Consider the following 17,959-nt stretch of genomic DNA (forward strand, 5'->3'; position numbering starts at 1 on the left):
AAAGAACTTAAGATTCTATTAAAAAGAAGAAAAAAACAAAAAAGTTATTTGAGAAATACATAAAATGTTATTCTAAGCTCATCGACACATAGTTTAGCCTATAATGTTACCGAGAATGAAAGAAGTTTTAAAGTTAATATTATTATTAGATTTCATTTTATAACAGCCGACAACTCATGATCAACTCCGTAGCCTTATCATTTTAAACCCTGATCCAGAAGACGAGGGAACACCTGAATTAAGTATTGGGAGAAACTTTCCCTCGTGAACCCCTTTTTTGATGGAACTAACCCGCATTTGCTTTACATGGAGAGGAAGACCACGAAAACCTCACACGGTTAGCCTGACGACAAGGGGTCCTCTAACTCATGATACTCCGTCTACCACTGAGGATATTTCACTTCAGCGCAGTGGTCGGCGCAAGCCGGATGCAAAATTCGCATCGACCCCCCCTCGCTGGGATTCGAACTCGGTTCACCTCATTGGAAGGCTCCTGACCCTTTTTTTGAAGTTCATTATAAAAGGATCAAAGTGTGATGGGATTGAAATTAGTCGGCTTATTAAGTAACGTTTGAAAAAATACGATTCTTCCTTTTATTAGAATGAATCAAATATTATAGAATGAATTTATTAAATGAAATTTGTTTGTGAATTAAAAATAAGAGCCCCCCCCTCAATAGCGTAGTGAACACACATATTTTATCAAAACTAAATTAAGCTCAGTGGCGCGACAGCCCATAGAGGGCCAAGGCCTTCTGTGCCCATCTCAGTTTTATTAAAACAGTAGGGATAAATTGCCAATCTTTAAAAAAAGTAACACTATGAAATGGAGTGTAAAAATAATGATTCATCATCAGATGATTGATTACTTACGGTCAGTATTTCCACCACTGGAGGTCAGAAGAGAGGAAGTGCAGGGAACTTGACGTCCTCGGATTAAGAAACCGGTTCCGGGAAGAATGTGGTCAGCACTGAAGTGGATTAATTTTTCCGACGTCTGAAAATCGTACATTCCTGAAAATAAAAGATGCCGTCCCTAAATCTGATAATTATAATTTTCACTTGGATAACAATGGCGGAAAATCTTTTTATGTTATGCAAACTAAATAATTTTCGGGTTCAAAAGGTGGTTCTAACTTGGAAATAAACCGGAGAAAAGTGATATCATTTGAAAAGAAACAGATTATATGAACGATTATTGAAAGGTTTTACATTTATCATCAAGAGGATAGAATGGTTAAAAAAAAAAAAAAACTTTTTTTCTGATTGAAATGAATCGGTTGTTCTATAGCATTGTTTCCCAGACTTTTGTGCACCCTTTTCTAAACTTTCCGTAACGCTGTTCACCACTCATAAAAGAATGAATGTATTTTTCACTGGAAACAAAATTGCGCAAAAACTGGCTGTTGACACCACTCATTAATAACTCTGCAAAAAATGGCCAATAGAAAAATATGTCAACTTAAATTTTCATGGTTGTTTTTAAATAAAATGTTTTGAAATTTTCGTTTGTTGCGAGATATTTCGCATAAGAATGCCCGCTAAACTCTTTGGGAAACACTGCTCTATAGGAATCGATAGAATAGGGGTTTAAAACCTTCCGTCGTTGAACCCAATTTTGGGTTTACGACTACTCATGTTCAACTCCGCTATTTTGAACCCAAACCAAAAGACAAGGAAACTCTTTGATCCCAGTGGTATTGATTTGTTATGGGAACATGGAGGACTTTGAGACTCGACGTGCATCAGACACCATTTACTACACGGAGAGTCTTCGGCCGGTGGAGATCGAACTCTTGGACATGCCGACCAGGCTATCCCGTCCTTTCAATACTAGATTGTCAAGAATCTTATTAACCTATAAGAATTTAACTAATGCAACAGAAATATCACCGAAATAATTGCCCGAGGATTACTTAGAGAAATATGGATGGTGTTTTTAATGTCTCGACCGGCTACAACACAGCTTATTCTGCGAGGCGATATTTTCAAACATATAATTTCATTTTTAATAATAAACACTTCTGAGCTGATGTATTTCATAGGATATTAAGTCATTGTGGTGAACATTTGTTTTAGTTATTTACAGGCGTATCGTTAAAAAAGGGTGACAGCTTCTCGCTTTTTTGGCAGTCCCGATTTGGCCTCTTTTTACAATGACTGTTTATTCTTATGACAAGCCGTGCACCATCATAAGGCTAGATTTATCCAATTGTTCGAATAGCGGGTTCATTTTACAAATGATCATTTAGGTTTAAATCTTCAAGTTGGTATAATGTTGACAAGGTAAGAAGTGTTTTTATAACCATTCTTTTCTTCATATGACAATTCTTATAGAGATTCTGTTTTAAACCCAAATAATATAAACCAGGTAAACCAAGAAATATTAAAGAGAGTCTCAAAACACAATGTGTGAGCCTTCCCAGGACACGGGAAACCTGGAAGTATAGGGGGTGTAGAAAACACCATCCCTATTAAGGAAGCACGAATTATAAGCGATATTTCCTGAAAATGACTAAAAGGAAATTGAGAGAAATACTCACGGACAGAATAGGGTAATATGGAGCTTCCGCATAACCTCTCTGTGTCGATTCTCAAGTGATTTCCATAGCATTGTCTACTCTCAGGTAATTGAAATCTCTCAAATGTTAATTCAAGGTGGCAAATGAAAGGGGAGGACTTTCTCACTATGTATCTGCAACAGAATTTGTTCGCTGTCAAGATAGGCTTCATATACAGCAAAATGAGCACAGATAAGGTAGAAAACAACGATGCACTAAGAAATGTCGTTAAAAAGTAAATTAAAATAGTTGAACATTTTTAACTGAAAGTTAAAGAAAATGGATTAAGTCCCTGTACAGTCTAGAAAAGGCAACTCCGGAAAAGAAGAATTTATTTTTTTCGTGTCATTTAAATGTTTGTGAACTGAAGTCCATTATTTAGAAAGTCATCTCTTTTCGTTGATATCTGCTGATTGGCAAATAAGTTTTGCTGAAAGTTTAGGAATTAAAAATGATTTTTCTCCTTCAATCAGGCTTGTCTTTGTTTCATATGAAAAACAATCAGCGGATGATGTGCAGCACTCGCTGACGTGCTGAAGAATCTTTGCTATCGGGAGTGCGGTAACGCTAGACAGAGTGGAAGAGCAATGTGCTTCTTTTTCGAACATTTTTATTAGAACTGTAACATTTTAAAATTTGAAAAATACTATTTTCTACACCTCTCTTCCAAGCACAAATATCGGACCTTTTAAAATGAAGATTAAATTTCCGTAAAAAATATATATAGTAAATTTATATAATGTATTTCCGTAAAAAATATATATAGTAAATTTATATAATGTATTTCCGTAAAAAATAAATGTAGTAAATATATATAGGAAATTTCAAATTTATTGAAAAAATTTGAAATTTTGTCACTGTAATCGTATTTGAGAAATAGATAACTGATGATTTGAAATGTAACAATGTTATATTCTGTTCAAAAGTTTTAGAGTATATAATATTATTTGTAGAAATCAACCAGTTATTAAAAGAGAGTTACCTGCAGTCCACACTGGATGTTATACCATGAGGATAATAAGGACTTCGCAGTTCGAATCCAGGTCCTTGAAATGTTTCGTCACAAGTGGGTGGAGGGAGGCGGGATGGAGGATTGTGAGCTCCACATGGCAACTGCTGAACTTGTAGGTGAATTCTGGGACGGGGTAATTGAGCTGACGTTATCCTGATTATCAGAGTGTAATCCAAAAAGTCATAATCTCCTGTCGATTCAATTTCATTCAGATATATAGCATAATAAATAAATACAAAAAGGAAAAAAGTTAAGAAAAACAATAAGTTTCATTTACTGTGCAAGTAAAGCTGCAAGTAAATAGAACTCATAAAACAAGTTCAAAATGAAGAGAAAATATTGAAAAATTACAGAACAATAAAAAAAGAGAAGAAATAATATTAAAAATCCGAGAAAAATTCTTTTTCGAAAGAAAGGAAAAAAAATTCTTGAAATATGGAAAATAAAAGATATAATCTATTCATCAGCTCACACGATTATATCCGTAAAAAGGAGCGTGTATATTATTCTTTTTGTGGATATAATCGTGTGAGCTGATGAATAGATAATATTTATTTATTTTCTAGATTTTATGAATTTTTTTCCTTTTTTTTTAAATATTTTTCCCCCGGAATTTATCATTATTATTTTTTCTTTTATATATATACAAATTAACATGAAAAACATGAATAAAATAAAAAACTAAATTGTAGAGAAATAAGAATGGTAAAAGCAAATAGTCGTTATCAAGACACATATATTGCTATAAATGCGATATTTCTGAATATATATATATAAAAGATTAGACCTTGCTCTTCACATTCACTAACCGTCGGAATTTCTTTCGCAATGGGGCTCGATTGCTAGTCTAGTTTTGCAGGAACATTATTTTAAAATAAAGTGTTCTGAAAGTATGAAACATACTTTTATACATTTCGTTAGAGAAATTACATTACTGTGACTGACAGAAATGGGTGGACTTCAACTGCTTTGGTAAATATCCGAAATATATACTAGGTCTAGTGAAGTGTCATTGCCCGGTATGCCCTATATCAATGTTTTTTTTAAATCCAGTATGCACTTAACCGGTACTCCGATGTTTTGCCTAATCTATCCTCAGCAAATATATCGAATAAATAGAATAATATCAACGAATAAATAAACATCAAACGGATGTAGAAATAATCACCAAAGCGACTATGTGATTGTTGACATTCACCGGTCGACATTCTCTTAAATTCGATCATTCAAGGTAACACATAAATACACAATTAGTTAAAGCTCTCCTTAGCGTCAATAATAGCTTAGAAATAATTTCATTGACTTGGGAGTTAATGCGCTCACCTCTTAAGGAAATGACACAGGCAGGCTTTCGTTGTTTACTTCTCCATGGAACGCCCACGCTGCCACCATCATGCTATTGGTCACGAAATTGTGGAGTCATAAATTTCATGATCATTACTGATGCGAAACAAGTGATTCAAACCAGTGATTCAAATCAAGAGATTCGGATCAATAATTTGAATCAAGCAATTCGGATCACTGATTGAGATCAAGAAAATCAGATCACTGATTGGATTTAAGTGATTCGAATCAAGTAATTGGATTCACTGATTTGAACCATGTGATTCAGATCACTCATTCAAATGATGCGATTCGGATCAGTGGTTCAAATCAAGTGATTTATATCACTGTTAGAATCAAATTATTCAGATCGTTCATTCGCATCAAGCAATGAGACCAGTGATCAGAATCAAGTGATTCGAATCACTGAGTGTCATCAGAGTGTTTCGAACCAAATGATTCGGTTCACTGGTTCGAATCATTTGATTCAGATCACTGATTCAAACCGTGTGATTCGAAAATAGTGATTCCAATGAAATGATTCAAATCACTGTTCCCATCAAGTGATTCAGAACAGTCCTTTAAATCAACGATTCAGAACAGATAACTGATAGAAATTATTTTTATTCAAATCAATAATACGAATGAAGGGATTGAAATCACTACTCGAAAAATGGAATCTTCGGATCAGTTGTGAGAATCAAGTGTTTCAGATCAGTGATTCGAACCAAGTGATTCAAATTATTATTTAGTTCCAAATTTGTAAACAGCACGTCTTTTATTGAATTTTTTCAGTGTTACAAAATTACTTTTGCCCTTAGAACAGCTTCGAAGTGCAAAACAGGATTTTAATTAAGAAAGTGCATTCATATTCCTGTCTAAGCAAAATTTCTCAATTTAATGCACCCTTATTCTGTTTCATCTCTGTTGTTAACTCAAAATTTAAAGATGAATTCATGAAGTGAAAATATGTTTTCAAAATATCAAAAGCGCATTTTAGGCATTTTTTATGGTTTATCTAAACTCTCTATATAGTATTTTGAATTAACAATAAACAGAACTTTCCATAATCTTATATAAAATGGTTGCACGGAAATTACTCACTGACTGTATATGCCGGTAGTTTTCCACAAAGCGTATGATCACCGATCTGTACAAATTGTCTCGGGCAATCCCTGGCGTCACCCTGATCAAAAGTCACAAAAGTCACCCTCAAGTTACACGTATCAGATCCCAGTCGATGAACAGTGTGGACGCATTCGATTGTCTGGCCATAGTCTGTCACCGTTGGCCACCGAATGTCAAAGAAAGGTCCAGTTAAGTGACCACCGCAAGTAGGATCACCGGGTGTCAATGCAGGAGGAGTAGCACCTGTAAAAATAACGATGCAATTTGAAGATCCATGACTCATTCCAAGAATGTTTTCATGACTTGACGAATTTTCTCCAACAAAAACACAACACTAAATTTAAAAAAGCATTTTAATACCATTCATTGAAATGATAGGTATAACCAAAACTGCTATACACTGCATCTTCATATTTATAGATTTTAAAAAAAAACAGAGTAAAGAAAGAGTTGAAGCCATAAAATGGCTGAACAAAATACGAAAGCAAATTTTCTTTCTTTTTTTTCTGCAGAATTATATTCTCAAGATACTTTTCTTGTCCATCAGAAAGAAAAGAAATACTCCTGATTTTTTCTGTTCTAATTTCGGAATTAAAAAAAAATATGCTAATGACTGACTTGCTTTATCTAGAATTTTAAACTGATAAAATAAAAATAATAAATAATAACAAAATTCTGAAACCACAGACATGTCGTGTGTGTTTGAAAGATAATTTGCTCTAGAAATGATGTTCTTTCCCTAATTTTTTGAAAGAAAATTTTTAAAGAACAAGATGAAAACATTTCATATGTTAATAAATATGACTGTGAGTGGGGGTTCTGTTACAAAATCAGATAATCGGGACACCATGAAATTGGGGAAGGGGGATTCCATTTTAAAAATTACATTTTTCGGCGACTTAAGTTCATGACTTTCCATGATTTTTCTTAAAAAAATCGTTAAAATCATGACAAATTTTGTTCAATACCGAAATCCATGACTTTCCATGATTCTTCATGATTTTCCAGGAGCGCAGATAAGTCATTTCGAATAGGAAGTATTCTTGGATCTTGAAAACCATTCGACGCCTTCATTGCACCTCCATTAGAAATGTGCTCTAGCTTGTAACCATGGCAGCCCCAGACTTTTAATCTGGAGGAGTTCTCGCACAATAGAGACAAAGTTAGATTTTCTATTTGTAATGTAGAATAACAAGTCGGACTATTTTAGAAGGAATATTTTGAATAAATGTTTATATCTTTGCAACGCAACTTTTGACCGATATTCCCTCCGCCTGTAAACGCCATTTTTCTTTACTACAACTGGCTTCTACCGGCAACTGATTAAATTAAAACTTCGGATATTTTCGGAATAATTTCATATGTTCTTTTTTGCCATATTCGTCTTTATTTTTTTACTATAACGCTGCTAAACCCCGGAGGGAATAATGAATGACCCTGTATATATATATTCTAATGCTCCATTCAGGGAGCCATTTCGCAATTTTCAATATTTTTTGAACGAAAAGGTTGTTATTTTTTTAGACTATAGCTTTCTGTAATAAATGAATATGTGCATGAAAGCTAAGACGGTGTGTAATAAATATAAGCTGTAATCATGGTCAAACTACAACACAATCCTCATAAATTCAAATATGTCTGCGATTCTAACATTGTCAGATATTAAAATTAACACATATGAAGTAGATGAAAATTATGAGAAGAAATAAACGTTGAAAATTTGCCAGCTTAATAAACAGTTTTTATACACTTTTTCTTGAATGAAATAATGGAATTGAATAACTGAGTTTGTAACTACGCAGCTGGAGTTTTTGGAAATTAGGAACTTGTTTTTTAACTTTTACCCATTTGCAAAATGGGTATTGGATTGGATTTGATGGTGTACACGCACTTTTCAACTGTGCTCAAGAGTAAGAGTGAACAGTGTACATGCGTCGTCACTGCATGCGTTGCTATGGCAACCCCTGTTTTTCGTTTTAATTTCACCAGCAGTCATTCGTAATGTATTTACATCAGAATAATTTAAAGTAGTTTTGCATTCCTTTTATTATAACCGTAACTAGCTTGACAGTGATTTCAATATAAATATGAATGAAGGACGTCTTAAAAGGCAGGATTTAAAAACCATTCCGACGACAAACATCAGTTGAAAGAGTTTTTGTAATGTTGTGGGCGTTTAACGGAGTCAATCCAGAAAGAAAACGACAAATGATGGGTGATCGTAAGAAGGCGATCATAACTTTTTTTATTTTACTTCTTCTAATATTTTTCGAAATTTAATTGCTGTTTTTTTTTTTAAAAAACTGAACATGCCGCGATGGCTCAGGAGATGGAGCGTTCGCATTCCAATCCCAGTCGATTCAAATTCCGCATCTGGCTTGCACCGACCGCAGTGCTGACGTGAAATATCCTCAGTGGTACATGGATCATGGGTTAGAGTTACCCTGCCATCAGGCTAACAGTGGGAGGTCTTCCTCTCCATGTAACGCAAATGCGGATTGGCTCCATCAAAAAGTCTTCCACGAAGACAAATTTCTCCCACTACTCGATGATACAGGAGTTCCCCCGTCTTCTGGATTGGGCTAAAAATGACGGAGTAGAACATGAGTAATCGTAAACCCATAAAATTGGGTCGGCCGCTCAACGATGGTCAAAAAATATAAAATAAAATTGAATAAGTTAAAAATTGACACAGCAGAATATACCTCGTGGTGGGGGTGGAGGTGGTGACTGGGAACAGGATACTTGACGGAAGGATGCCAGAAATCCTTTATTGTTGACCACAGTATCACTCATGAATGTCATCACTAATTCCTTCGATAATCCCAGAGGAGATTCTATTTCTATTAACAACAATAAAGTTTAAATTTAAAGTAAAAATTACACAGTATAATTTTCAAATAAAGTTTAATTTTGCATCAACATTCGGTTAAAAGTTAATGAACATAAAATTAAGATTTACAATAAATTTAAAAAAAAAAAATGAACGAAAGAGGTAACTGAATATTCATTCTCCTGTGAGCTGTTACAATGCTACAGTCAAACCCCGCTATAGTCAACATTCAAGGGTCGGTTCATTATGACCCCTATAACCGTTCACCAAACAATTTTAACTTATAGTTCCGCCCCCTTTTATTGCACATTATTTAAGTATGAATAAAATAAAATATAAAAATGACTGGAAAATAATACGTAGTAACAAAAAAATGTGTTTTATTTTTTATGACTCTTCGTCTTGCGTACGTGCTCGACTTCGCGTGCAGGTCGTCGGGCTACCGAAGCGGGGGTGCCATCCCCTCTGCAGAGGATCAAAATTGTGATGGCATGTCTTCGGATCATCCTCAGGGATGTTTCCCACCCCGTCGCCAGTAGCCCATTCTAGTGCGACGTAAATGAACTACAACTACAACATCGTCTTGCGTACAAGAAAAAAATATTAATCTTTAGCTGATGAGCAATCCTCCACATCAGATATGGAAACATTTCTTGACTCTCCGATATTTTTTCCTGAATTTATCCGCTTTTTAAACTTTGTCTCACCATCAGCCATAAAAGTAGTCTCACCCAATCGCTTAGCAAATTCATCTTTCTTTGACTTGAAGCATTTCTCCAGATACTGGAAGCTTCTTTGAATGCTGAACCAATTCAATTTATGAAACAAGAAAAAAATGCTTGCTGCTACATTCCATGCATAAGACATGGTTTTAAAAATTGGTATTTATTTTGAAGTAGACATTTCAAAATTAGAACGAAAAACATGAAGAAAATCAGTCGAAGGCAGAAAAAAGTTCATACTATCCTACTCCCTATTGGAAAAAATTCCCAGTATAAAAATTTTTATACCGGCTTATGAAACACCGGTTCCGGTATGATACTGGATCCAGTATTATACCGGACCCAGTATCATACCGGAACCGGTGTTTCATAAGCCGGTATCAAATTGATCCCAGTATGATACCGGAACCAGTATCATACCGGAATGGGTGTTTCATAAACCGGTATCAAATTGATTCCAGTTTGATACTGGAACCAGTATCATACCGGAACCGGTGTTTCATAAGCCGGTATCAAACTGATCCCAGTATGATACCGGAACCAGTATCATACCGGAACCGGTGTTTCATGAGCTGGTATAAAATTTATTCCAGTATGATATCGAACCCAGTATCACTAGTGTACTACATCCAGTAAACTGTGATGGTGTAACAATTTATTTTTAACACAAGTATAGTGAGGTACTACAGTTTAATACAGGAAGGTTAGTGAACTGCTCTGAATGGGAAAATAAAACATTGATACGAGTAAATAAATAAAGTCACCTGGTTTATACAGGGAACTAAAACACTTTGTCAAAAGCTATAGTTTGCATTATGTTTATAAAAATCAAATAAACTGTTTTTTTTAAACTTCTTCACAGTTAATGTAATTTTTTTAATAATTAATATATCAGAAATAATTGTCAATAATATTTGAATCTAAAATACTACACAAAAAATGTTTTGCAGCAACATAAGAAAAGAGTAAATGTATTCTTCAGATTTTATGAAAATTGATTGGGGATTAGAAATATTATGTAATGAATAGTCAAAAACTGACTAAAGTCAAAATCTTAATTTTTATATCCTTTGTAATTACAAATTTGAATGATAAATTTTGTTAAATAAGCCTCGGAAATATTTGACAAATGCAAATTCATATGCACAATAAGGAGACCGTGTGAAGTGTATAAATCTATAAATATAAATTTAAACAATCTAATTATAAAATTATGATTTCATATAAATCAATTATCTTTGGTTTATATTTGTAATTGATAAATAAAATTGAATGCAAATAACACATATTTAATGTTCGAAATGCCGCAAAAAATATTTGAAATGAATCTAATTTGACACTGTTCATTTACTTTGAAATCAGGCATTGTAAAATATAATTATATAGTTATGTTACATTTTGATCAATGTACTTGCTTGCTACTATAGATTTAAATACAAACCATTTTAATTTTAGATATATTTGATATTTAAATTATAGTCAACTTTAATCATTCAACCATAATAGTGGTTAGAGTAGTAATTATAGCTACAAATAAAATCTTAAATGACACAAGTTATTAACTAATATAAATAAAAATTTTGAATTCTTTTAGTCTGTCATTCTATTGACATTTCTCTTAAGATCCCTTGACTTAAAGCACAATTTGATATAGTCATTTTCTATTTGAAGTATTTAATTTTTATAATTTACTTATCACATAATATCTGAAAATTAAATTAGGAAAGAAAGTTATCGCCTACAAAAGTTAAATCTCAAGAGCGAATTATTTATGTAACGACACATGTTCATAAATAATAAAATAAGCCTAAATTTTAGAAGGATTTTCTTATCTCACAATTGTTTTGAACTCAACAAGATATAATTAATATAATAACTAATATACATACTGAATAAAAACACACGACACAAAATTAAAACTTTTAAACATTGAATATGACATAATTAAACTCTGCCTTCAATAAGATATAAGAATTACTAAATGATATAAACATTACCATAACAGCCTAAAAAATATTTTTATAATCAAACGAAATCAGTATAGTCATATTTTAGTAGCGAAATAAAAAATATAGCATTCAAATAGTTGATTGATTCGCATAGTTAAAATATTATATCTTCCTTGTTGTGGTTCAGTTTTACTTTTTACAAATGCAACCGTCGTTTGCAGGCCTTATCTGCGTCAACCATGTATGATTGAGCGCACGCGAGCATGAAATGGACGGACTTGTGAAGGTCTAGCGTCATGCAATCGTTCCAAGCTTAATGGAAAAACATCTTGCTTTAGAGGATGAGATTTGTAGGACTTCACACCATTCCACAATTTTATTCACAGTCAACTGCAGTTGACGTTCAATGACACGCACGTTAAATCCTGTACATGACACGTTCGGATCGTCAACATATCGTGAAACAAATACGGAAGGTGGCAGCACGTTCAAGATTTGTGATACATGAATAATGAAGAGTATGACACTTAAAACACTGCCTTGAGGGACGCCTTCAGCCTGACTGAAGACATCAGAAAATGTAGTTCCCAACTTTACTCGAAAATACCGCTTCGACAGAAAGTTTTTGAGAAAGATGGGTGGATTTCCACAGTCCCATGTCGTAGAGTGTCTTCAAAATTCCATACCGCCATGTCCAATCGTAAGCCTTCTCAATATCAAAGAAGATAGAGACGAAAATGCACTTTCCAACAGTCACTTTTCCAGTCTAGTTGGAGGTTGTCTGGTTGTGCAGGATCCCTCACTTTTCTTTAATGTCGACCTCTTAGTAGAATTATCTATCTCACTTCACCAAAAAAGAGCCAGCAACAATATCTCCATTTAGAGCTCCTAATATAAACAAAATTTCAATTAACATTAATTGTAAACTAAACAATTTCAAAAAATCTCATTTTTGACATTGCATGCCTTATCTTTTAATATTATGCTTTATCTGTTTATGCTACATTTTAGATTACAATGCTGATTAAGTTAATATTTCAGATTGCAGTGCTAATTCCATTAGACATTTTTAACATTAAGTAATATTGAAATACACAGACTGCAAATAAATAAAAGATTAAAATAAAATTTATACATTTAGGGATACATTAGGGTTTAACTAATTTTAATTTATACAGTAAAAACAATTTTTCAGAATAACTATTAAGTATGAAATTTTTTTTTTTTTTCAAATGGTAGGCACTGAACATTATTCTTCGCCTTATTTTGCCAGAATTGTTGCTCATTTCGCATTACCCAGTCGGCACCTGTGAACCAAAGTCACGGAGGCGAGCAACATTGCCCACGCCACACTGCCACAAACCCGTTTATAGGGTGGGCCACATTCACACAATAGAGGACAGCACAAAGAGAAAGAGAGAAACATCCATGCCCAGAGCGGGATTCGAACCCGCAGCCTATGGCTTCGCAGTCAGGCACGCTAACGGCTCGGCCACCTGGCCGGCAAGTATGAAAAATACAATTGCAAATACTACATATTTTTCAACTACTATACCAATAAATTATAAATATACTCAATATTTCAACTGGCTAATTGAAACTTAGATCAGCGCGACAATAGTAAGAAAAAATAATGGTCCACCAAAATTTAATTATTTTTGTAATTTGAAAGAGATTTCTAATAAAGGGAAGTTAATGTCTAACATAGGTATCTCTCATACTACCCACTTCTAGTTGACAACACAAAAGAATTCACAAACGCCCACATCATGAAAGCACATTACCAACCTACTTTTAGAGCGACTCCATGCAAAAATTTAAGTATGAATGATCTGAAGTAACTTTTGACCATTTTAGTTTCAGTACAATAGTTTTTAAACAGTTCAGCTCATAACTTTGTCAAAAGGTTAACATTTAAATACATTATCATGGCAAAGCATATTAAAGGTTTTAAACATAAAATTAAAATTTGAACTTTTCAGAGGCAGAACTTAGAAGTAAAAATATTGAAACATTTAAATCTGCATATACTTTTTACATTCATTAAAATCAATGAAGCATTCAATTCCATTTTATAATTAATTTGTAACTATAATATGAAAACTTGCAAAAAGGCTTCACTAATTCAATTTATCAACAAACTGAATATCTTTATGTACACTGTATCACTTTTATGTACAAAGAAATATAATGAATTCAGGACTGCCAACTGCTATGTTTTTAGCAAAATGTGTTATTGATATTGTTAACTAAAACTTTTAGAATTCTGGGAATTTTGCAAACATCTTAAAAGCATCAATAAGGAGAAATTAAAACAAGAAAAAAAAAACCTCCAGGCGAAATTAAAACAAAAACATTAAAGAACAGGTCCAATTTAAAGAGTATAACTCGCAGCCATCCCAGCCAAATCTCTACTAGTCTTTCTTTTTTAAATAATAAATAAAATTTGTAAGCTTAAAATCTTTTAGGCATCTTGACAGTTGTAGCTGGTGTAATGGATCTTTACTCTGAAACGTCCCTAAATGTAGATTTATAAAGGATAAAATAACTATCGAATTTTTAAAAAAAATTCTATAATAGTTTGCGTGTTGAATATGTCAAGAACAAGAAAAACATACCTCTATTGAAATAAAAATAATAGGCTGTTTTCCAAATCATTTCTGAAAAAAAAAATTGATTTAGAAATTATACAATTACAAAATATATGTACACTATTAACTAGGCAGTAATATCAAACTTTTAAGTATCAACTACTTTGTTTTTAAAATGTTATTTTAGTTTAACTGAAACTTCATGGTACCAACAGTTAATAAAATATAATTATAATTAAATGCTTTAAAATAAAATTAAACATTAAAAATAACAAAAGAATTTGAGATTAACACTTAATTATATAACGCGAAGTTTCCAAATATTATATAAAACTAAACAAATAATTAATTTGTCAATAACGGTGATATTAATGAGAATTTATGTAAAAAGAGAATTATTTCAATTAAAGTTTCATTAAGAAACCCAGGAAAAAACATTAAAAATACTTTCTTCTCATGCAATGGAGTCTCAATGCAATGAACCCCATATCAAATGCACATGCAGTAATAATTCAAGAATAATATATATGTCTTGATTACTTTAAATATTACTGAAGCATACGTTTTAACATTATTGTAACTAACAAAGATGCAAATAAAAGCAAGAAATAAAGATAAAAATACACTTACTAAAATATAACGCCATTTTTCCCACGATGCTTCCATGATGTAAACAAGATTAGTTGGCTGTGAAGTTCAGACAGAGCAACGGAAAGAACTAGAAAAACTGAGCTGTATAGATCAGCTAGCGTGATATAGATTTAACGAACGAATTCATCGCTTCACGCTAGCTCGATGGATTTAACGAACGACTAAAAGTCGATTCTCGTCTTTTCGTGATTATTCGTTTCTGAATTAATCGCTCTTTTTCTCTTTTATAGATTCAATTGAATTAACTATATAGTAACAAAACAAATTTATTTATTTCATTCGAAAAAAAAGTTTAGTTTGTTTTATGATTTAAATTTATTAATCACAAATTTCAAAAACGGACTGAAATTTATAAATTAATGAAGGAGAGTTTTATGTTTGAAAATAAAAAGTTGAGATTTTATATCAATTTTCAATTTATGTAAACATATTTCCTTTGCTACGAAGTTGTTTTTGTTTGAAACCTGAACTAATTAATTTATTTCTCGAATTGATAAATTAGTTTCGGTTGGGAATAACATTGTTCTAGAATAAATTCAAATATAATAAATAAATAAATAAAAACATTTTATAATAAAATTTAACAATTAATAATATTCTTTTATCATCATGACTTGGATTAAAATAAATTTTGTAAATCAAAAAAAAAAAATGAGTAAATAAATAATAAACGAATAAAAACACAATCTATTATTAAATTACTTTTCTTGGAAAATTACTAACATTTAAATGACTTTAAGCAGAGATTTTAAAGTAATTAAAATGTGTAAAAATCTTACTCAAAAACTTCCTTTTTCTTCAAAATTATAAAATGATTTTAGTATTTTTAAATATGTATTTTTTTCAATTAATGTATGTAGAAAATATATGCTTTCACCTCCCTTTATATCGTATACGTAAAGAATTCTAATAAAAATCTAAGAAATTAAGTATTTGAAATAAGTATATAATAATAAAAAAAAAAAAAAAAATAAACGAAGTTTGATAATGTCAAAACTGTTAGATTTCCAGAAAAATATGTACTTACTAAGAATGAAGCTATATTTTAAAACTACTTTAAAACTCTTAGTATGCTTGAAAACTGGTATAAAAATTTCCAGTACGATTTTATATCTCGTGTCGAAATTTCCAGTATGATCCATACAGGTTTTAAATTTCTGATATAGTGCCATACTGGTTTTACACTTTCCAGTATGGAACTATATTGGTTTTAAAATTTCCCGTATGGTGTTATACTGGTTTTAAAATTTCCCGTATGGTGTTATACTGGTTTTAAAATTTCCCGTATGGTGTTATACTGGTTTTAAAATTTCCAGTATGGTGCTATACTGGTTTTAAAATTTCCAGTATGGTGCCATACTGGTTTCAAAATTTCCAGTATGGTTATACTGGTTCTGGTATCATTTTTACTGGTTTTTGATACTGGTTTTAAGATTTTTTTCCAATAGGGCTTCCTCTCTTTTTTGGTTCACTATATCCACAAAAAATAACATTATACGTGTGTAGCAAGGCAGGGGTACGATACCATTTCGTTGTCTATATCCGGGAGCTCACTATAAACCGTGTTCACTATAGTGAGGTTTGACTGCATTAGATTAAAAAAAAATGCTTTGTGAAGAATGCATTGCAATTACGCTGGATTTCGTTGTCTATATCCGGGAGCTCACTATAAACCGTGTTCACTATAGTGAGGTTTGACTGCATTAGATTAAAAAAAATACTTTGTGAAGAATGCATTGCAATTACGCTGGATCTCATCAGAAATATATGCTATATAAAAATTTGCATAAAACGAACATGCACATTGAAACTTTTACTCTTGAAACAGAATTGCATTCATAGCAGAAAAATTGTCTTGTAAAAAACGACATCTTTCTAAAAAATTTTTAGCAAAAATTATAGCTGGGCTTAGTGAAAACACTTTTAAACCCCACAAAAATTTGCTTAGTGAAAAACTAAATGTCATAATAAAAGTATTTGCAAAAAAAAAATTTCATATTCAGACTTATAATTTAATAATATAAATATGAATTTTTTTTGCATACTTTAATGCAATGATGCAATTTCAGATAAAGTTTTGTAATAGTTACTTGTGATTCCTTTTAGTTGTTGTCCACAATACCTTACTCCAGAAATGTCAAGGAAATCTCTAGTACAAGGCAGTCCTGGTGTCGGAGGTTCTAGAGAGAAGTCGATGAAATTGAATTCCACACTGCAGAATCCTGGTTGAAGATGTACTGCATACCGACATTCGACCATGTTAGGATAAGGATTCGGGTAGTTAGGACTACTAATCGTCGCCCGAATGTCCGGATAGTGAAAATTGCATCCTAAAGGATAAAAGTTCATTTGCATAGTTTCTAGCAGAAGTTGCTACATTAAAAAATTCAACACATAGAGTCAAAAAAGAGAACTTTTTTTTTAACATCGCTCATTCTAGACCAGTGGTTACCAACTGACGGCCCGCGGGCCACATCCGGCCCGCGAACTAAAGTATATTATTTGTCCTTTTTTTTGCAGACAATTTTCTAAAAATCTATATAGGTTTAAAGAACTTTTCTTCGTTAAAAAAAAAAAAAAGAAAAACAATTTCTTAATATCTGTGAAATTTAACACACCAAAGGAGCAAAAAAATTTATTTCCCAGGTAAAAATGTCTACTTCTTATTTTAATTTTTAATTCAATACTTTTGTTTTGTACAACTTGATAAAAAACTGACAATAATATTTAATGTTTCTTCAAGCATAAAAGAGTCCCATATAAAATTTTGATAAAGTTGCGGCCCGCCATTTGACTGGTGTTTTTAATTGCGGCCCCCGGCCTCATGTAAGTTGAAAACCTCTGTTCTGGACCCATGTAATAAATAGGAATTTATTGGAGTTTTTTTTTTGTATCAATACTTTTTAAAGAAAGGTTATTTTTCAATAGATGATAAAATTATCTATGATAAAATTTAAATGCAATCAAAATTATGATATTTCATGAGAAATTTTTATTTATTCTTTTAAAATTGTATTTTTGGGGTAGATTATGGATATAAATTGTATTAATATTTAAGGAGGTTTAGATTATCACTTTTATGGCGTATTAGTGGGTTTGTAGCTGGTTTTTCTTAAGGATCTTTTTTTTTGTTCTGACGTCCACTGGATGCGGGATGACTTTTGAGCGAGTAAACAGGTCAGTATGGAT

At 32.1% G+C, this 17,959-nt stretch overlaps 1 protein-coding gene and 1 long non-coding RNA gene across 2 annotated transcripts in view; both read right to left on the reverse strand.

The window, feature by feature from the left end:
• The window catches only part of LOC107436626 (cubilin), a 59,226-nt gene that overhangs the window by 6,367 nt on the left and 34,900 nt on the right, over positions 1-17,959 (reverse strand). The window contains exons 12-17 of the mRNA XM_071178171.2: positions 16,861-17,100; positions 8,730-8,867; positions 6,001-6,267; positions 3,544-3,763; positions 2,544-2,695; positions 874-1,014 (exon numbers count right to left, since the gene is read on the reverse strand). Of these exons, the coding sequence (XP_071034272.2) occupies positions 874-1,014; positions 2,544-2,695; positions 3,544-3,763; positions 6,001-6,267; positions 8,730-8,867; positions 16,861-17,100 (1,158 nt within the window). The remainder of the gene's footprint in view (positions 1-873; positions 1,015-2,543; positions 2,696-3,543; positions 3,764-6,000; positions 6,268-8,729; positions 8,868-16,860; positions 17,101-17,959) is intronic.
• LOC147816921 (uncharacterized) lies at positions 10,218-15,186 on the reverse strand. Its single transcript, XR_015429504.1, has 3 exons — positions 14,750-15,186; positions 14,147-14,188; positions 10,218-12,416 (listed from the first exon to the last, which is right to left on the reverse strand). It is a non-coding gene; the product is annotated as an uncharacterized LOC147816921 (long non-coding RNA).

The sequence above is a fragment of the Parasteatoda tepidariorum genome, chromosome 1 (genome assembly GCF_982258835.1).
Source record: "Parasteatoda tepidariorum strain Cologne lab strain chromosome 1, Ptep-v5.0, whole genome shotgun sequence".
In the NCBI taxonomy this organism is placed as follows: Eukaryota; Metazoa; Arthropoda; class Arachnida; order Araneae; family Theridiidae; genus Parasteatoda; species Parasteatoda tepidariorum.